Source organism: Callorhinus ursinus, unplaced genomic scaffold, assembly GCF_003265705.2.
Source record: "Callorhinus ursinus isolate GAN/ISIS: 27379988/994484 unplaced genomic scaffold, GSC_fseal_2.0 scaffold1, whole genome shotgun sequence".
In the NCBI taxonomy this organism is placed as follows: domain Eukaryota; kingdom Metazoa; phylum Chordata; class Mammalia; order Carnivora; family Otariidae; genus Callorhinus; species Callorhinus ursinus.
Window position 1 is genome coordinate 4000754 of NW_027397063.1, and position 21760 is coordinate 4022513.

Consider the following 21760-nt stretch of genomic DNA (forward strand, 5'->3'; position numbering starts at 1 on the left):
TGGGCCTCCCTTCCCCACCCCCATCCCCAGGGCTCCTCACCCCATGGGGCTCAGCACCGCCCCGAGGATCTGGCGGCAATCTGCGCGGCCGGGCACCGTGGGGCCCCCAGGGGGCGCTATGTACAGCGCAGGAACCCCAGACACTTGGGTTTACTTAGAAAATCCGTGGCGCTTGAAAGCAGAAAGTCTTGCAAGTCGCATGTCTAATTCACACAAATATAGGCCACAGGTGGCCTTGTTCCAACGAATCCATCATCTCTGGGGACCCTATTCTTGGTAGAGGGCCCCCTGGCAACCACAGTGACCTGCGTGCCCCTGAACTCCGCCTCCGGCCGGCTCTAGGACATAGTCCGCAAGGAGCTTTGTGGAGTACATGCAAGAATTAAATCCCTTTCCTCCGGGATAATGAGCCCTGAATGTAAGTCCCGAGTGAGAGCATCTCAGCGTCACGTGGCTTCTTGCAGGGACTTTGCATACACTTAAATAATGGGAATGGGTCTGTTTTTCTCCTGTCTAGCAAACAGTTCATTGTAGAGATCAAGGGGCATCAAACACTCTTGGTAAAGGGGCACACAGTAAATATTTTAGGCTCCGTAGGCCTCCTCAGTTCTGCTGAGCAGTGCAAAATCAGCCAGCGATGGTACAGCCATGAGTGAGCATCCCTGGGCCCCAATGAAATTTAAATTCCATGTCCTTTTCATGTGTGATGAAATACTATTCTTTTCATCTCCCCCCCACCATTTAAAGGTGTAGAAACTACTTTTAGCTTCAAAGACGGGGCGGGGGGGGGGGGGAAGCAGGCTGGTTTTGCTGAATGGCTTGCAGTTTGCCCTGTTGTAAATGATTGATAAGATTGCTTCTGACTCATTTTATGGTTAGGTACTTAGCTTGACTAGAAACTGAAGTCCGAAGTTAGTGTAAGTATGAATTTCATTGACTAGCCCTTCATTTTACAAAGTAGAACTAGGTGCTTTTGGGGGAAGATATTTAGAAAAGGAGAATTCCTCAGCTAATTGCTGTCCTTCTCCCCCTGGATCATAGGCCAGCCCCACGCCTCCTTGGGGTGTTTACCGAGTTAGGATGGTGAAGCGGGTTTGGTGTTATTGGCACCCTCTCCCCTCTAACTCAGTAATGTTGGCCAGCCTGGCCCCAGGCAGGCCCCTGGGAGCAGTGCTGGCTCCGGGCTCGACCTCTGAGTCTGTCATGGACTTCAGCCGCTGCCTTCAACTGAGAAGGGCCTTTCTGGGCCTGGACCGCAGTGAACTCCTGCTCCAAGCCACTGGACCGACTCTGCCCTGAAGCCAGTTCAGCCTTATCAGAATCTGGTCCCCGGACCACTGGAACTAACTCCCTTCTACCCAGGGGGACATGTAGGTGCTTACTTTTTAGCAGAACTGATCTGCCCCCCTCTCTTTTGGGCTCAAACTCTTAGCCTGCTTTCTGCTGCCTATGTGCGTGTCCTCCTACCCTACCTTCACCCCACGGCCCCAAAGAGGAAGCTCTTCTCTCTTAAATCCCTTGAAGGATCTGAGGTATGGGTTCACAGTCTCCACCTACTAGCTCTTCCTCTAAACTGGTCCCGACGAAGGTGCACCTAATAAAGTGGATCTCTCCCAAGAGGACTTGCATGGCGTGGGGGCTGTGGGTGGGGTCCTTTTATCTCTTGTCACTCTGGACAGCCAAACACACAGTGCTTGCTTAGAAGGTCAGCCCCAGGGCCAATTCCTCCCCAGTGGCACAGGCCCCAAATGAGAGAGAGGTGGTCCCATCAAAGAGTGCTAGAAGCTTCTTATTCCTAGTCACTGCCTTCTCTTCCCAGTGAGGTTTTGCTGCCAGAGGGGCTTCTTTGTAAAGCAGACCCTGAGTGATACAGTGAGTATATCACTTGGGGTGTGTGTGTGTGTGTGTGTGTGTGTGTGTGTGTGTGTGTGTGTGTTGGGGGAGGGGACATGTGGCTACGCATCCATTTCCTAAATGCTAAGAGTCATAGAAATGGATTTTTAATCCAAAGCCTTTGAACCAAAGAACCTGTCAATACTTAATCAATACTTACACGATCATACACAGTGGGTATCATCACCATTGACGGTTAGCGAATTCTCTTTACTGCTACAAGCCCGTCTTGGTCAATACACGAGTCATCACAGGTGACATGCTCATGCAGCTTCTGAAAGTGCCCTTTATACCTTCCTAAGGAATCGAGGGACGCACGGAGACAGTTCTCACTGAGTGACCATGAGGCCGTGGGAGCTCTACCGGGGGTTTCTTAAGAAAACAGAAATGTTGGGGCGCCTGGGTGGCTCAGTCGTTAAGCGTCTGCCTTCAGCTCAGGTCGTGATCCCAGGGTCCTGGGATGGAGCCCCACCATCGGGCTCTGTGCTCAGCGGGAAGCCTGCTTCTCCCTCTCCCACTCCCCTTGCCTGTGTTCCCTCTCTCGCTGTGTCTCTCTCTGTCAAATAAAATCTTAAAAAAAGGAAAGAAAGAAAACAGAAATGTAGGGGCATCTGGGTGGCTCAGTCTGTTAAGCATCTGCCTTTGGCTCAGGTCATGATCCCAGGGTCCTGGGATTGAGCCCAGAGCGTCAGGGTCCCTGCTCGGCAGGAAGCCTGCTTCTCCCTCTCCCACGCCCCCTGCTTGTGGTTCCCTCTCTCGCTGTGTCTCTCTCTGTCAAAGAAATAAATAAAATTAAAAAAAAACAAAAACAAAGAAAACACAAATTTAGAAAGAGGAATTTTAAACAGTTGGAACTTTGCAGAAGATAAAGAAGGCCAAAATAAAGAAAGTGAAGTGGAAAGCAGAAACTTCACATTGACTTTTTAAAAGTTAATTACAGTCTTTTATTCCTAGCTTGAAAAGAAAAAAAGGCTTAAATCACTAGGAAACTATTTACAGGACGAATCACAGTTTAAGCCGGGTGACTGGATATGAAGAAGGGCCACTTAATGTCCCTTCTTGGGACAGGCTGGGACAGGTGACGTGATCTGCCCGCAGGGCTGCGTCAAGGAGGGGACCCCGTGTCCTGGCTGCCGATGAACAAAGCATCAGAGGCATGCCAGAGCTGTTTTGCTAACAAATAATTACATGTCTTTTTAGTGTTTAAGAGAAATCTTAAATCTTTCGGGGCTATCTCTGTAGAATCATTCTGGAAACGTGTATGATTAGAAAACTCTTTTAAAAAAATTAGGCTTGTCGCCCCCATGAGACCCGTTACGTCTTCCCAGGCACTGATGGGCCTTTTGGGGACAGGAATATGGAATGCTGGGCTCCAGAGAGTCCTGCCAGGACCATCAGCAGCCTCCTCGACTCAGAGCTCTTGTCCCACAGGCTGGCAGACCGGACCAGAGTCTTGGGTCCAAGTGCTTTGGGGAACGTCTTCTTGCTCCTTCTCTGGAAACGAAACAATGGACACAGAGTCCCAGGCATCATCCGTTGGCAACGTGTCCTTATCCAGGGCCTCTAAGATAGGCTGGCTCGGGTCCTTTAAATACTTGAAAAGGTCGAAAACCAAGAGTGTCATTAGTTTATTACGGCAACACAGCAGCCCTTCTGCTTGACGTTTACGGCACGGTCCTGTCTTACTCAGGGGTGCCTGCCTCCTCTGACCACCCCCGAAACAACCTGCCAAATGAGAACACCCCTCACGTCAGCAGTAACCTCAATGAGACCCAAGGGCCAGCCCAGGGCACACCATACCTCAGGGACAAGCATGTTGTGACTTCCTGCCCTTGGTGCAGGCTTGGGGACCGTTCTTCCCCAAGTGGCTATGGAATTCTGACTTTCCAGCGAGGGACGATGAGGGGCTTCCAGGTCACCCCTCATGGGGGAAAGGAGGGAAAGGTCGCCAGTGTTCTCCTCAGGCCCTCCACCCACCAGTTGCTTCCACCTCACACAAACACACACCCAGGAGAGAAGCAAGGAGTGCGGAGGGGGCCTCAGGGCGCCCCGCCTGCCCCTTCCCTCCAGCCTCTGTTCCAGGCTGAGCCATCCCTTCACTGCTGAGGGACCGAGAAACTCCCGCCTCACTCCCAGATATGCCGAGAGACACCGGAATGCGCAGTGAGCTGAGCTGACTGATGACAAGAGGGACATAAACCAATTATGTGTACTTCTGAAACCTCAGAAATATAAGCAAAACCTGATTCATTATTCTTGTGTAACTTCAGTGCCCTTTGATGTCTATTTTTCACACTTTCCCAGGAAAGTGAACCGAAAGACTCTGTTTTAGACCACGCCCCCAAGGACCAGCTAGTAGTAAATACACTTCATTGGGACCTGCTGGTGGTTCTTCGTGAGAGAGAGATCGTGCAAGTAAGATTCTGAGACCCAGTGAGGGCTGTAACTGTGTGAAGTATTAACCAGGGAAGGGTTTTTTTGTTTTTGTTTTTTTGTGGTAACTACCCTCTTAACGAATTTTTAAGGGCACAGTGCAGTACTAACTATAGGCATGATGATGCACAGCAGATCTCCAGAACTTACTCATCCTGCGTAACTGGAACTTCATACCCGTTGAACAGCATCTCCCTGGGTCCCTCTCCCCTGGCCCCCGGCAACCACATTCGACTCCTGCTTCTAGGAGGTGGACTATTCTAGATGCCTCATGTAAGTCCAATCATGCAGTATCTGTCTGGAGTTTTCTAGTGGGGAAATTCACATGTAATTTGCGTTATGTCTGGGTACTTTAAATACCTCTCCAGCTCTATTTCTAGAAGCACTACTCTTTCTCTATAGACTTGGACCTTATCTAACACCTGTTCCTTCTAGATGCAACAGAGTAAGATTCTGTTTCCAGTATCTTTACCCCGATTTTACTGCTAATAAGCCTCCAGAAACAAATACCTTTAAATAATCTTCCATAGGCTCCTCGGAGGGCTTGGCCACTGCACAGAGCCGGGGAGGGGGGGGTTGCTGTGCAGGAAATCAACTTCCCACGAGACCCGGTCCACCCATCTTCCTCAGGTCTTTCAAAATACCAGTGACATTCGGTGAGCTCTCTGTGGGGAAGGCTCTGTACTCACAGCCGTGGGTGCGTTTACTCTAGAATCCTTCTAAGTGCACAGCTCATGCCTAGAGCCCTGGCTTCACCGCCTTCCCACCCTCTGCCAGGCGTCTTGGGGGCTCTCTCCACAAGGCGCAAGTCTCACACGCTGCTAATCTTGGCCAAGCCAGGCCACCTTTTTCACCAACCTCATGCCATTAAAAAAATTGTTTTAAGTTGCGGTAAAATACACATAACATAGAATTTTCATCTTAACCAGTTTTAAATGGTATAAAATACATTCACACGGTTATACAACCCTCACCACCATCTCCAGAACTGTTCTAATTGTGCAAAACTAGAACTCTGTCCCCATTAAACGCTAACTCCCCATTTCCCTCTCCCCACCCAGACCCCGGCACCCACCACTCTACTTTCAGGCTCTGTGAATCTGACTCCTCTAAGTACCTCATGTAAGTGGCATCACACAGCATTTGTCGTTCTGTGACTGGCTTATTTCACCTAGCATGATATCCTCAAGGTTCACCCATGTTGTTGCGTGAGTCAGAACCTCCTTCCTTTTTATGGCTGAGTAACATTCCATTGTGTGGATAGACCACATTTTGTTTATCCATTCATCGACTGACAGAAACTGAGGTTGCTTCCAGCGTTTGGCTGTTGTGAATAATGTTGCTATGAACAGGGGTGTCCAAATAACTCCGTACCACTTTTTTAAGTAGGCTCCACACCCAGCAGGGAGCCCAAGGCAGGGCTCAAACTCACCAGCCTGAGACCAAGACCTGAGCAGAGATCAAGAGTCGGACACTCAACCGACTGAGCCACCCAGGCGCCCCTGCCCTGTACCACTCTTAACTCCACTCTGTGTCCACGGCTTTGTCCACTGCCACACTCCTAGGCATTACCAGGGGGTCACGGAGGGCTGACACGTCACCCACTGGATATGTGCACACGTACCTCTTTGATTTGTGATGGGATGCTTGGCGGAGAGTGAAACCAATATTTTACCAGGCCTTTGTATTTCAGGACCAGGAAGAAACAGGCCCCCGCCAGCGCCGACAGCAACAGAAAGATACCCACGGCGATGATGATGACTTGTTGAAGCTTGGTAGCGGCTTAAAAAGAGGACACGAGAGTGAACAAGAGACCCATCCCACACACGATACAAACACGGGTCACTCTTCACCTGCCAACTGCTCAGATAGTGTCCATGTCCTTGTGAGATGGGTACATACTGTCCCTCCTCCGCCCCGCCTCCCGTGCTCGAGTGCATAACTAGTACAAGCAATCCTAAAATCAAGCTGTGTTAGCTGTCTGGCAGTGTTATTGCTGTAGATCTCAGCATGAGCTGGTCAGACCTACTTGAGTGCTGGCTTCTCGTGCCTTCCCTCTGGGTCGCCCCCCTCCCACCACCCTCCACCTCGTAAGCCAGCCCGGGTTTCACTACTTGGGGAGGATTCTTGTCCCAGCTCAGAAAGGACATAAGAAAGCATATGTTACCATCCATTGTTGTTTTGTAGCAAGATATATTGCTTAAATGTCCCGGTCTGGAGATGTTGTTGTAGTATGTCCAAACCAGATGCGCCTTCACTTGTAAACAGTATTCTCTTAAGGGTTTCAAGTCATCCAACACAATGGAGTTGCTCCTGAAGGGACCTTTAACCTACGTAAAAAACGCCAACAGGCACATGTGAAAATGACCCAAAGAGACGTGGCTGAGCCACTTCTAGCTTTTCCGACGTTTCCATCACCAAAGAAGAGAGAGATGCTGTTTCACACATTTTATGTGTGAAAGCTGGTGAACCGTGTGGAGAAAGACGCTGATGACTTTAGAGCTGTGTTTCTGGCTGTGAGGCCTCAGAGGGCCCACTGTAGCCACAGAACGTCTGCCACTGGAATTTAGCGAACCCCAATGTCTGGGATGGACTTTTCTCCTTCAATGGGGCGCCTGTGTGGCTCAGTCAGTTAAGCGTCCGACTCTTGGTTTCAGCTCAGGTCATGATCTCAGGGTGGTGAGATTGAGCCCCGCGTCATGCTCAGTGGGGAGTCTGCTCATCCCTCTCCCTCCCCCCTGCACGCTCCCTCTCTCTCTCTAAAATACATACATACACAAATAAAATCTTTAAAAAAAAAAAATTGCTTCAATGCCCAGTGCGTTTACTTTGTATCACTATTTTGTACTTCACAGTTAATGTAGTCTAGATACTTCAAGCTAGTCAACGAACAGAGAAAAAAAAATCATCATGGGAAATAATGTTCCTTTAGTTCCGAGTCTGCTTTTAGTTTTAACTGAAATGTGCTGATGCCTCTTACACAGTTTTGGTCAACATGATCTTTGTGAGTTATGTAATCGGGACACAGTTGGATCCCAGATTCTTGAGGATTCTGTCTCTTCCCCTTGGCCTGTCCCTGCTGCTGCCTCCCTCAGGCCTCGTCAACCCCCACCCCCCCCAATCTGGATCCCTCTAGGCAATGGCTTCTCACTCTGCTGGACAAAGTCGCTATTGTCCCTCCTTTCCCAAAGGAGGGAAAGATACATGATGGCAGTATAGGACTTCTTATAAGGGGCTTGCTTTCCTATTTTGAGATGTAGTAGGAAACACTGCAGTCATTTGAAATGGTGGTATAACATATGCTCAGCAACATGGAGATGAAGCTGCGATAGTGCTGGCTGAAAACGGGCAGATTATTCAATAGTATGTAGAGAGCATCTTATTTTTAAAGATGTAAAATAATCACATTACTTAGGAACAGTAGGATCATAGATTTTTTTTTCCTTTCGGTTTAATGGTGATGGACTGCCAGGGCAGAAGAGAAAAATTTTTGCTCGGGATGCCACATAAAGCAATTTTAAAAAACACTTATTTTTTATTTATTTATTTGAGAGACAGTAAGTGTGGTGGGGGAGGGGCGGAGGGCGAGGGAGAGAATCTCAAGCAGATTCCCCGCTGAGTGTGGAGCCCTACTAGGGCTCAAGCCCATGACCCAGAGATCACAACCCGGAGATCATGACCTGAGCCCAAACTAAGAGTCCAGCACCTAACCAACCGACTACGCTAGCCAGGCGCCCCACCACATGAAGCAATTTTAAGTACAAACTTCCTTCGGGGTTTATTTCAGTCGCCGGTTGGCATTTCTAGAATTTAGAATCACGGACTGCAGAGACCGCTGTCCTTGGGGGGCCTGCTTGCAAGGCTAACCATAGCTGGCATCTGGGAACTTGGAATCCAGAAATGTCCTCACCATTCCCTAACAAATATCGGCGGCTTATGGTAAAAACAATGTTTTCTATGCTGAACACCCGCTCTCCTTCTAGGAGTCTGGAATTTTGAACTGTGCTAGGGAGAAGAGGCCTGTATTTCCAGTAAAACCCCTGGGCACTGAGTCTCTGATAAGCTTCCCTGGTAGACATTTCATATGTTGTCACAGTTGGTTGTTGGAAGAATTAAGTGTGTCCTGTCTGAGTCTTTTGGGAGAAGGTTCTTGGAAGCTTGTATCCGGCTTCCTCTGGAGTTTGGCCCATGTGCCTCTTCCCCTTGCTGATTTTGCTTTGTGCCCTTCTTCTGTAATAAACCATAGCCATGAATACAACCATATGCCAAGTCCCGTGGGTCCTTCCAGCAAATCCAGGGGCTGGTCTTGGGGACACGGACAATCTTAGCTGGAATGGATATTTTGGAGGCTCTCAGACTCATCTGAGCCCTAGCATCTTTTGTTCACAGAAGTCCAAAGTATAGCTGCTCTGGTAGAATGGGGTAAAGGGGAATCCCTTCTGGAATCTTCCAGGCCTTCTCTATTCCAGTTGACCAGACCTTGACCTCTTCCTTTGGGGAAATGGTTGGTTTCTTTTTCCCCATAAGAGTCTACTGTTCAGTGAATTTTGCCTTCCTCAATGTTTTAAGATTCACCATAAAGAAATGAGTAGGAAGTACACATATAAACTATGTGGGAGAAGATCTGCAGAGCATGGGAAGGCCTGGGCGGCTCAGTCAGTTGAGCGTTACCAGGGTCCTGGGATCGAGCCCCATGTGGGGCTCCCTGCTCAGTGGGGAGTCTGCGTCTCCCTCGCCTTCTGCTCCTCCCCCTGCTTGTGCTCTCTCTCTTTTTCTGACAAATAAATAAATAAAATCTTAAAAAAAAAAAAAAGAAAAGAAAAACTGCGGAGCATGGACTCTGGGCTCAGATGTGCTGGCTGTCAGCTGCTGACCTTGGGCAACTTACTCAACCAGTTGGTTCCCTTCTCTGTGACACGGCTCGGTACAAAGATTAAATGAGATGATGTATCTAAAATGCCTGGCCCCGGGGCCCAACACAAAGAAAGCTCTCGATAAACATCAGCTCTTATTATTATAAAAAGACTCTAATCACCTTAAACTTATACAATGATGAATGTCAGTTATATCACAATAAAACTGGAAAACAAACAAAAAACGGTTATAATACTGTTGAGTTTAGGAAACCCTGAAGCTTACATTGATAATAAAACTTCATGATACGCAACATGGATAATCAGGCACTGCAGAGGACTGAAGGCCAGCACCTTCCCTCGTATTATGTAGGGCTGACCAGGGCCTGCTGGTCTCATGCACCTCAGCCCCTCCTGCATTCCTGCCTGACCCGAGCGCTTGCAGTCCCCCAGACATCCCGAACCTTCCCACGCCCTCCGCCCTCTTCCCTAGGAGGGTCTCTCTCCTCCCAGTAGACTTTTCACCTGTTCACACATGCTTTCTTTACAAATCACTCAAACCGGAGTAATTTATATAAACCTTGCGGACTGCAGGGGTGGATTCCTTGTTGTAGAAACAGGCCCTCTAGAACCTTCTCCAGCCGTTAGAGGGCCCCAGGGGCTCCGTGCGCACCCCAAACAACGGGAATGGCGTGCTTTCAGTCAGAGAGGGGAGTTCAGAGCCACCTGGCAGAAGGGAAGGCTCAGCATAGGGAGCAGAAGCTCGGGTCTTGAAGGGAAGGATTAAACCCGATTCGGGGCTCAGACTAAGGCAACACTGGGAGGCTCTGTCTTCCTTGTCCAGTTTCCAGTTTACTTCCTTTTGCTGTATCAGAAAATCAACACAAAGTAGAAAAATGCTCTTGCCTTTTGGACTCCTGCCTTTTCCCAGTAATGGACATAGTACACAAAAGTGGCCAGGGAGGCAGGGATGTCGAAGGGAGAGGAGAATCTGATGATCAGGGAGCCTTCTCCCGGGGTCACCCAGACGTTCTCAGGAGGTCCAACGGTAACTGAAATAGAGTAACGAACACAAACACAAAACATACATGTAAATATATACACATACATACAACATATAATCTTATTTTTTAATTTAAATTCAGTTAATTAAAATATAGTGTATCACTAGTTTCAGAGGTAGAGGTCAGTGATTCATCAGTTGCATGTAACACCCAGTGCTCATTACGTCATGTGCCCTCCTGAATGCCCAACACCCAGTTACCCCACCCCCCACCCCTCTCCCCTCCAGCAGCCCTCAGTTTGTTTCCTAGAGTTGAGTCTCTTATGGTTTGTCTCCCTCTCTGATTTCATCCTGTTTTCTCCTCTCACACATAATTTTACATATAGTGTGTACACACACTCACACACACACACACACACACACACACACACACACAAAATACAATGAGATTGCATTCAGGCACACAAAACTCCCAGAGACTGCTCTGGGCACAACCTTCACGTGGAAGGCCACGGGGCAGGAAGACCAGCGGGACCACGGTGCGGCACCAGGGGCTTCTCATCTTCGGTGGCAGGCGTCCCCGTGGTGGCCCAGAGCCAGTCTGTCCGCCCGCCCCCCCCACCCCCACCCCAGGACCCTGGCAGAGTAAGACCCACAACAGGCCAGTACAGGAGCCTCCCAGGCTTAAAAGCCCCAAGAGCCAGTATCTGTTACGATAACAGGAAGAGTTTCTAGAGTCCCCGTGAGGGACATGTACAGTTACAACAATTGCTGCACTCAGCAAAGACATGGCTCCCTAACAGGTATTTGAGATGGCCCCAAGGGAGGTGCAGTTTATCAATCAGGGCTCATTTTGCCATAAGTGACGCTGCCTAGGAACATAGCTGACAGCCACCTTGACCAGGTTTCCAGAGAAACAACTAGGTTAACCGAAGATCAGATTTTCATGCAGAAGGGGACAGGATTTTGTTACCCTTACCTACCACCTATCTCCTTTGTATTTATTTTTAATATACATTCTTATAATTTCTTTATAAATGAACAAAAGTGGTATTTATCAACCTTTAAATCCATGTCTCCCAGCTTATTGTCAGACTATGTTCAAATATAGTACCAGAGAGATGTTGCCGTCGGAAGCCTGCTTGTTGAAGCTTTTCATAGAGTTCACGGGACAACCAAGGACTGTGAGTCATGAAGTGCATTAAATGAAGGGTTCCAGCATGTATGAAAACAAGCACTTCAGACTGAGTATAGCTTGGGTCCCACGAGTTCTGAGAGGCCCGTTCATGCACCGTTTGCCCGTGCAGGCGATCGGATCACTGTGAACAGTTGTGTGTTCATGACTGTTCATGCCTTCCGCGCTCTCGCCCGGGCTCCCCCGGGCTGGGCCAGGCTCTGGCATCTGGTTGGGCCACCCTATTCTGTGAGAAAGGAACTGGCCCCTGCAGGGTTTGCAGACATGCCCTGCGGTCTCATGGGCTGTGGTGGAGGAACTACGTCTAGACAGAGACCGGGCCGGCCTGGCCCCCCCACCAGCCGGAACCACGTTAGCGGATTAGCTGCAAGTGGCCAGAAGATTTTGTGAACCCTGTTCGCAGATGCTGACCAGCAGGGTCGGGCCGCCTGCCTCAGGCTTCTCGCCTCTGTAGGACATGTTCTCTATAGACTTTTCTGTGACTTACACATGGGAATGGGCCTGGAAGCTAGGGTGTCGGCCGTGACCAGTCACTTTGTCCCCGGAAGGTCTGTGCGGACAGACCTGCCCTTCTGAGAGTTCTGGATCCAGGATCTGGTACCAAGTGACAGGTGCCAAGAAGTTAGGATACGGGTTTCTTGGGTCTGGTGTACAGTGTGAATAAATGCTTGCAGCTCTTAGCCCTTTTCGATCAATGAAGCACTTTTTGAGGGGGAATGAGCCTGTCTCTCGAGGGGGAAACAACCCGCCTTCTCTCAACACATTGAAGGGAGTTTCAATTACCTGTAGATAACTTGATAACAGCTTCCACGGACTAAGCTCTTATTGTAAACCAGGCAACAAGAAGGTCATCTTCGTTTCCCACAGGGAGAAACAGAAGCCTAGAGGTGATCACAGTGGCCCAGAGTCCTAGCCAGTAAGGGGCAGAGCTGGGATTTGAACCTAGGTCGACGTGATGTCCTCGTGTTGGTTATGCACTCCAACTGCACAAGTGCTGGACACAGTGATGGGGTCTGAGGATATCCAACTTTACAAGTGAGCCGGGAGCCACCTGGGAACACTGCTGCCCAGCTCAGGCTGGGAGGACAGGGGGCCGCCGTTGCCTGGGACCGGACCAACGACTTCCACAACAGGCCCTGCTTCCATTCCCGTTCCTTTTCTCCCAGGCCAGGCCATGGGAACCACCATTACTTTCTCTTTCTTTCTTAACTAATTCCCACCTAGGTGACATTTCATAGCTCAGATGTGTGCTGGTTCTCTGCGCAAGGACAGATGACTTGTCTGCAGTAAATGCCCAGCTCAAGGGGACTGTGCTGTCTTCTCTTTCCATCCCCACATCATCTGGCACAAACTGTTGATTTTTCTTCCTAGCTTCCTCTTGCAAACAATTGCCTCAAACACGTAGGAAGGAGAGGTCGGATCAAGACAACAACGCACGCCCTCGTCACCCAGCATGTACCCACCATCAGGTCATGGCCAATTTTGTTCCTCTCATCCCTCTTGCCCTCAGCCCTCCCACTCTGGATTATTTTGAACAAATCCCAAATATCACATCATTTCATGTAAAAACTCCAGTACGTGTCTCTAAAGGATAGAATCCCCGCTTTTAAAAACATAAAATACCATGATAACACCTGAGATAAACTAACAATAATTGCTTACTACTAGATCATCAAATAGCTAGACAGTGACCCAACTTCCTCCCTGTCTTCCACCTCTGTTTCTGTTTGAGTCCGGATCCCATACTTCGTTTGCTTAAACCACACTGAAGAAACCTGGGACACAGCTGACCATGTGAGACATGACTCATGGAAGGAGCGAATGTACAAACTAGTATCTGTCGATTCTTATGCCCTCTTCCGATTTCTGGGAGCACATGTGCTCATTCAACCAAGCTTTACGACATATCCACTCTGTGCCAGGCACTGTTCAAGGCTGAATGAAAGTCTTTCTTGAACATAAAGGAAGTTGTGCCAGAAGAGATGAGGGGGATCACTGAAGCCAATATGCTAGTGTCCCATCCAGCCCAGAGGTCAGCAAGCTTTTTTGGTAAAGTGCCCTAGTAAATTAGGCTTCGCGGGCCAGACAATCCCTGTTGCAACTGTTCAACTCTACTGCTGTAGCGTGAAAGCATCCATAGACCATACATTATTAAAAGACGGTGAAATTGTGTTCTAATAAAACTTTATTTACAAGAACAGGTTGGTGGGCCGGATGTGGCCCACGGGCTGTGGTTTGCCAGCCCCTGGTCTAGCAAATCACACTCCTCTAGCGCCAGCCTCCATGCTCAGTCCTGGGGTTTGACCATCATACCCACCTGTTTGCTGGCTATGCGGGGTCAGAGACAGGACTGGGGTGCATGGAATCCATACTTCTCAGTGAGGAGTAAAGTGAAGAAAGCCTAAATGATAAAGGAAGTTTTATAGCCAAGTTCTCTTACCATTCCAATAGTACAGGAACCAAGGCACTGACAGCCATGGGGAAACCAGGTCCTCCAACTTAGCTCGGACACGTAAAGAGACGTTGAAATGTGGTGGGAAACCATTTGAGAGGCTGCTTGGGGTGAAGTTACACTCCGTCGTGGTGACGTTCATACAGTGCACACCTATGTCGCTGGTGTCGTACCACCTACTGTCAGAGGGGCTGCAAAGGAAAAAAGGCTTTTACTTCACGGACTTCTCTCTTCTGCCACATCCAACGGTTTCCCCAGAGCTGATTTTTTAAAAAGCAGCTTCCCTGTGATACAATTTGCAGACCAGAGAATCCACCCCAGTTAAAGTGTACAGATTCGAAGCGTTGTGCAGCCATCACCAGGATCAATTTTAGGGCGTTTTTATCATTCCCCCAAAGAAACCCCGTACCTATTAGCACTCACTTCCCACTGTGCCCTAACCCCCTAAGCCCTGGGCAACCATTAATCATCTACTTTCAGTTTCTACGGTTTTGCCTCCTCTGGACATTTCTTATAAACGGGCTCGTAAACAGCATGGTCTTTTCTGATTGGCTCTTTCCACCTGGCGTGTTTTCAGGCATGATGTGGCATATTGTAGCATCAGTATGTCATCCCTTCTGATGGCCAAATACGATGCCAGCATACACTTATAGTACATATCGTTTCTCTGTGCACCTGTTTATGGACATGTTGGTTGTTCCCACTTTTTCGCTGTTGTGCGTAACACTAAGAAATATTCACACGCGAGTTTCTTTGTGGACGTAACTTTTCAATTCTCTGGGGTAAATACCTAGGAGTGGAACTGATGGGTCTAACTCTTATTTTAAACTGTCTTCCAAAGTGGCTGCACCATTTTACATTCCCAGCTGCAATGTATGAGGGTTCCAATTTCTCCACATCCTCACCAACACTTGTCATTATGCCTTTTTTTTTTTATATGGCCATCCTAGTGGCTGTGCTGTGGTATATCACTGTGGTTTTAAATTTGCATTTCTTTGATGAATATTGATGTTGGGTATCTTTTTATGTATTTATTGGCCATTTGTATATCTTCTTTGGAGAACTGTCTACTCAAACCCTTTCTCTATTTTAATTGGGTTGTCTTTTAATTGTTGAGTTGTAAGAGTTCTTTATATACTCTGGATGCAAGTCTCTTATCAGATTTTTCCCATTCAGTCCTGCAACTGATTTTAATTCTTCAAACTCAGCCTCTGTAGCCGACGTCTTAGGAAAGATACCGTGTTCATACAAACCCCACTGATGCTTCCTGCTAGTGTGGAGTTCATTTTATACCACAGATGCCCATTTAAAGTTTGCATCACCCATATGAAAACCCTGCTAAATATGAGGCCACATATTCTTGTAAATGACAATGCATTCCCCAGAGTCCTAATGCCACACCCCCACATGGGACTCTACTCTCCAGCTCTAACCTCTGTGCTTAGGTGACAGACTTGAGAAAAACCAGGGAGGTGGCTGCTAGAGACCTCAATGGGGGGCAGTAGGCTGTGTGCTCTGTAGAGACAGGCTATGCACCCCACAGCAGCTCTGGCCTAGAAAGCAAGGCCAGGGGAGACAGAAGAGACGAGGCTGGGGATCACTGCCACCAGCTCTCACACACCACACTTCTAAGGGTGCCTTTGACCCTGACTGGAGACTCCTCTGTCAAAGTGGCCAGTGGCAAGATGAAGGCCACTTCAAGATGCGTGGCCACGGCTTCCGTGGAAGATGCTGCCATACTCACATTACCACCAAGCCCCGGGGGCCAGACCCTACTGGGGAGGGGGATCCCTGAGCACAAGCACCCCCGTCTTAGATTGGGGGTGTGCTTCAGAAGGGGTAAGTGATCTTTAAAAAGTTATACAGATACTTAGAGATACTCTAACCTTCTCCCCTGCAGATCCCAGCTGTTGAACTTGGGCAAAAGGCTCCCCACATTTCAAAGGCTCATTTCCCGACTTACCAGGGAATGGACCACTCCTCTCCCCCACCCTCCCCTCTCCTCCACCCTTGGCCCTGTCTCAGAACTGCTTTTGAACAATATTTCTCCACAAAGGGGTCTAAAGGGGGACAAACCCTCCCAATTTAAATGACAGCTGACCCATGACAGCAGTTTCAGGGGGAAGAGCGGAAAAGGAAGCTGCATTCTGGAGGCCGCCTCCCCCTCTCTTTGCAAAGGGGGTAAATAAGGGGATGATGTTGGCCGCACTTCAGTGACCCTGGCCTCGAGCACGGCCCCGCCCACCGCCAGACTCCGCCTCGTGTCGTGGCCGGGCCCTGGCCGAGTCTCACCCCGACAGTCCCGCGGGCTCCCCCTCACCATGTATCCATCATAGACTGCCTCTGTCCCTGAATTTCAGTTTGAAAGCAGCCCTCATCATGAGAGGGAGCACAGCATGGTGGTTGAACACATGGGCTCTGGAGCCAGATGACCTGGGTTCAAATCCCCGTTACCTGCTTCTCTGTTCCTTACTCCCTTATCTATAAAATGGGGATAAATTATGGTATTTGCCTCCCTGAGGGATCATGAAGGTTGAACGAGCCGACATTAGGAAAGTGCCTGAGCCAGGACCTGGTGCCCAGGAAGCACCATGTAAATGGTGCCAGGTTCCACACCTGGGCAACTATGGACTTCACTGTTTGGCCTCTGTTAGATCACTTCCAAAAATGGCAAGTGTCCCCTCTGACCCAGCAATTCCTCTGCTACAAATGAAGAAAACAATCAGATGATTTATGTACGAGGACCCAAGCTGGTGACCGTCTACACCCGCAAGTGGGGAAGCGTTAAATACATCATGTGTGATGCATCATCTAATAAAACGAGCAGTAAAAATGTTTACACAGAGACCATTAGAAGGAAAAGTGCTCATACACTTAACTATGTTTGGTTGAAAAAAAAAAAAAAAAAGGAAGCAGCGCCCAAAAGCATAACCCCAGTTTTGTTTCATTTTTACGCATACACCAGCACATTTTCAAACCAAGTGCGAGCATTCAGAAAAAAGTCTAGAGAGAAATATGCCAGAAGGAGAATAGAGATTATTCTTGGGCTGTAGAGCACTAGGTGGTTTAAATTTTATTCTTTCTACTTTTCTGGGTGTTCTAGCCTTTCTGTAAAGAACACATGTTGCTGTTAAAATCAGAAAAATAAAATGAAATAAAAAAACGTTTTCAGAAGACTGGGCTGGTCAGGTCAAGTTTTCTTAAAATGAAATCTCCAGATTTTTTAATGTTGGCACTAATTGAAAAAAAAAAATTAAACACTGGGGTTCAAAACACAGCCTGAAGGCCACACTCTCTGCAACCCCTGATTTAAACTTGAAATTTTCCCACAGTGCTCAGTGTAATTTTGGCTCTGGCTACTGTACTGTCAGAGAACAGGCACCTTCATTTCTAATTACAGTAATGCTTTACTGTAGAGAAACAAGATGGAAAAGTTTTAAGTCCCACAAGTCTCAAAATGAAATTATTTCATGTCGCTAAAATGTCCCAAACATGTAAAAGTCTCTAAAAACAAAACAAGAGCAAAGGCCCTCCTCTCATCAAATCTGCGATTGGAAAAGAAAACAAGACCAGCCCCGGTTTCAGTTTCTCATTACCCCTCAACTTTCCAAAGAAGGATGTTCACATTCACCCCATCCTTTGTTTCTTTTACCAAAACCAACCTCTATCCTGAAAAAACATCTGCAAAATGCTTTCCAAAAGGGAAACGAAGTAAACATGTTAGTCTGGGAAAGGAAACTGTCAAAGCCTTCAAGGAATATCTCTACTATCTCCTGAACTCTGTCGACCCAGAGATGTACTTCCCCCTTCAAGGCTAAGAGATGCGAGTCAGGGTATCAGCTGTGACTTCCTGTCACCAAAATCTTGTTTAGTCCTACGACATCATGTTTACTGAATGCTGAGTAGGGCCAGCTTCTCGGGCTCGTGACCCATGGAGGGGCACAAAGCCCCACTCGGAGGAGGCACTCAGTTTGATGCTCGGCTGTCGCCATCTTGAAGTTCAGTAATTCTGGACAAGGGGCCTTGCACCATTTTCATTTTGTGCCGGGCCCCACAAATTATGTAGCTGGTCCTCGTGGACTGGTCCGCTTATTATAGATTATTGGCACTTACTTGAGGAACAGCTAAATGTAATCCAGAGATGACCCCTAAACCCTGGTTTAGAATCGATTTTTATTAAGCAAATGTTGTTACAATGGACATTCAAAGGTGAAAAAGAAGTCACCTGGAAACCCACTCCTCTTACAAATTAAGTGCCCGTAATTTTTCCAGGTTCCTTCCCTGGTCTTGACCACAGATACGGTCCAAATTTGACACCATTGCAACCACTACCACATTATCCTTTTTAATAGTTGCCTAATGTTCAACTACTAGTTAACATGACACAATCTGGCATTTTTCTGCTGATGGACATGAATTTATACTTCAATGTCTATCTTCACGAATACCAGTGGCTTTTTTTCCTTTCCTTTTTTTTTTTTTTTAAGATTTTATTTATTTATTTGAGAGAGTGAGAGTTTTGGGAGAGGGAAAGAGAATCTGAAGCAGATTCCGCACTGAGCACAGAGCCCGACTCAGGGTTCCATCCCACAACTGGGAGATCATGACCTGAGCTGAAACCAAGAGTCGGGACGCTTAACTGACCGAACCACCCGGGGACCCCCTTTTTTCCTTTTTCTGATGGGGGCTTGTATTACCTGCGTAGGGGAAAAGTGACGTGGACATTTCTGTGACTCTAGCTGTACAGCGAATGACTCTGCTTGGAGGGCTGTGGTAACTCATCCTCACCCAGCACGATCTCCATCAACCACACTCTTACAAGCACTGAGCATTACCATTTCCTTAAATTTTGTGTAACTGGTAATATAAAATGACTTGGCCAATAATTTTAACTTAGTCTTCTCTTAACCTATGTAACAAGGTAAACACGTAACAATTGAGGACTTCGATTCTGCCTTTCTTTTTCCCTTATGTGCCTTCTGTTGCACACCGAGTGATGATAAACTGTGAAAGCGGGTGAGCGAGAGAACGAGGGGCCAGAAGAATGTGCGAAATGGAAAGCCCCTTTTAGAAATCGAGAATTAGTAGTAATTAAGTGAATACTTTCCTTAGTAGGCCAAATCTGGCCCATAAGGTTCGATAAACCAGATTTTCAAACTTGAAGAAGATGAAGGCTACAGGGTGCCTCCTGCCCTTTCTAGACAGGAAGCCCTCTTCTACACACCTCTCCTGAAACCAGTGAGAACAATCTCCCCGTCCAAATAAGAAGCCCTGTGGGTAGGCAGCCAAGGCTCTGACACCAGTACTGTCTAAGCCTTCGCGTGAGTGAGAGGTGGTGAAATCTCAGTTGGCCCATGGGCTCCCCGCGCCACTCCCCATAAGGATGCCAACAGAAAGATCCAGCTTACTATTTGAACTGCACCTGGTAGACCACCGGCCTTGTGTCATTGCTCAGGGACCCGGGCTCCCAACTCAGAACCTGCTCGGCGTTGTATAGGCGAACCTTCGGGTTTCGAGGAGCTGGCAGCTGGGCACGAGAGTCTTGAAAGGGGCAGGGAGTGAGGGAAGGGGGCAGAGGTGAGAGAGAAAGGGGGGAGGGTTGAAAGAGAAAATCTGATTACAACAATATTTAAATGCACGTCATCAAACCATTCACACAACTCCGTTTTTGTCAAAGTGCAGAAATGGTTATTACCAGTGTCTCCAGGCATGTCCCCTTGCCCCCACCTTTGACTAGATATGGCACCCATGACACAGCCCATGGACGGAAAGAGAGGCTTGGGGCCTGCAGATTCCGGTTCTTCTGAACGGGGCCCGGATGCAGGAGTCCAGCTCGACTAGAATGCATGTTCTATCTCTAATAAGCAGGTGCGGCTGGGCAGGTTGACTTGATAGTCTGGGCTTCACTGTCTTCTTCAGGAATAAGGGGTAAATAACCGTACGTCCCGAAGTGAACATTGAATTGGCGGCGACGGGACATGCATTCTCCCCAGACATGCACTGGTACCAAGGGAGGGCCTGCTAAACCTCCACACACACGTGCACACACTCGCACACACTCACACACCCACGCCCAACACCAGGTGTGCAAAGCCCAAAGGCACATAGAGGGTGAGACATGTCCTTTGGGCTTCGTAAAGAGTTGCGGTGTTTCTCAAGGACCCCCAGTATCAGAATCACCAAGGTCCCACTTAAAATGCAGATCCCCAGGCCAACCCCCCAGACCAGGAAATCCACGAACAGCCAAATAACACCCGCCCCTGGGGATCCACCACCAAGGTCAGAGCCCCCCTCCTGGGGTGACCTGGGAGGCACAACCCCAGCCCCGCCCCCCCAGCAGGTACTTCACAGGACAGGGCTCGGGACCTCTTCTCTTGCAAGAGAACACGATCATGACGGGCCTTTCTCTGAGATTGAAAGAGGAATGAGAAATGCCCAGGAGGTGGAAAGAAAGGTTCTGGAACATGCTGTTCCAGAATTCAGAGCAGGAAATTCAAACCATATGTTTTCAGTAAGCACATCCAATCTCCAGGAATGGTGGCCAGCTCTTCTTCTGAAAGGTGCGTTACAAAGAGACTGTGGGCACTTGTTTACTTCCAGAAGGCCCACTGTCTCCACAGCTCCGAGCTCAGGAGGGCCTTCGTTCCAGTTCCTTATTCAACCGGCTAACCAACACTCTGCCAGTTCACACCAGGGCCAAAGGCAGGCAGGCTGGGGCTGCCTGGAGGGAGGCCGTTCTGCTGGGCAGGCCCATCTAGCTCACGGAGGCTGCTGTGCGCCCCGGTAGATCTCAGAGCGCAGCTGAGGACTGGAGGCCTGCTTCTGGGAGCACGGTGCAGCACCTCCCCGCCCCGGGGGGAGGGCTTCCTTAGGACCGGGCACTCGTCAGAGTCTCAGAGACCTCCTTTTACTTTCCTATATCAGTTTCCTATGGATGCTGAGATGAAGTGGCACCGATTTAGTGTCTTAAAACAACCCAGCTTGATCGCTTACAGTTCTGGAGATCAGAAGTTTGAAACTGGTCTCACTGGGCTAATGTCAGTGTGTTGGCGGGGCTGGGTTCCTCCTGGAAGCTCTGGGGGAGAAATGGCTCCTTGCTTCCTGCAGCTTCTAGAAGCAGCCCACATTCTTTGGCTCTGACTCCTTCCCCCAGCAACAATGTGCTGATTCCTTCTCTCTCTTTTTTAAGTGACTACCCACTTACTTTTCTTAAAAAAATTTCTTTGAAGATTTATTCATTTATTTTATAGAGAGAGAGCACGAGCAGGAGGGGCACAGGGAGAGGAGAGAGAAACCCAAGCAGACTCTGCACTGAGCACAGAGCCTGACATGGGTTTGATCCCACAACCCCCGAGATCACGACCTGAGCCGAAATCAAGAGTCAGACACTTAACCGACTGAGCCAACCAGGTACCCCTTTTTAAATTTTTACTTAAATTCTAGTTAGTTAACATACAGTGCGATATTGGTTTCAGGAGTAGACTTCAGTGATTCATCACTTACATATAACACTCCGTGCTCAGGGTGCCTGGGTGGCTCAGTTGGTTAAGCGACTGCCTTCGGCTCAGGTCATGATCCTGGAGTCCCGGGATCAAGTCCCACATCGGGATCCCTGCTCAGCAGGGAGTCTGCTTCTCCCTCTGACCCTCTTCCCTCTCGTGCTCTCTATCTCTCATTCCCTCTCTCTCTCAGATGAATAAATTAAAAATCTTTAAAAAAAAAATATCTTTAAAAAAAAAAATAGGGCGCCTGGGTGGCTCAGTTGGTTAAGTGACTGCCTTCGGCTCAGGTCATGATCCTGGAGTCCTGGGATCGAGTCCCGCATCGGGCTCCCTGCTCGGCAGGGAGTCGGCTTCTCCCTCTGACCCTCCCCCCTCTCATGTGCTATCTCTCATTCTCTCTCTCTCTCAAATAAATAAATAAAATCTTTA

At 48.5% G+C, this 21760-nt stretch overlaps 1 protein-coding gene and 1 long non-coding RNA gene across 6 annotated transcripts in view; both read right to left on the reverse strand.

The window, feature by feature from the left end:
- Positions 1-2813: 2813 nt before the first annotated feature.
- Positions 2814-21760, reverse strand: part of IFNGR2 (interferon gamma receptor 2) — a 27002-nt gene continuing 8055 nt past the window's right edge. The window contains exons 2-8 of one of the 5 annotated variants that reach the window (XR_012377681.1): positions 19238-19370; positions 13818-14020; positions 10086-10231; positions 6494-6656; positions 5951-6108; positions 4477-4634; positions 3348-3487 (exon numbers count right to left, since the gene is read on the reverse strand). Coding sequence is in view for 3 of the 5 variants with exons in the window: in XM_025871987.2 (XP_025727772.1) it covers positions 3305-3487; positions 5951-6108; positions 6494-6656; positions 10086-10231; positions 13818-14020; positions 19238-19370 (986 nt within the window). In the remaining 2 variants the exon portion in view is untranslated. Of the gene's footprint in view, positions 4635-4836; positions 5776-5950; positions 6109-6493; positions 6657-10085; positions 10232-13817; positions 14021-19237; positions 19371-21760 lie in introns of those variants that run through there. The other 4 variants (XR_003208296.2, XM_025871987.2, XM_025871997.2 and 1 more) reach the window with 4 other exon arrangements.
- LOC141372426 (uncharacterized) lies at positions 7842-10079 on the reverse strand. The gene is made up of 2 exons (XR_012377683.1): positions 9705-10079; positions 7842-9100 (listed from the first exon to the last, which is right to left on the reverse strand). It is a non-coding gene; the product is annotated as an uncharacterized lncRNA (long non-coding RNA).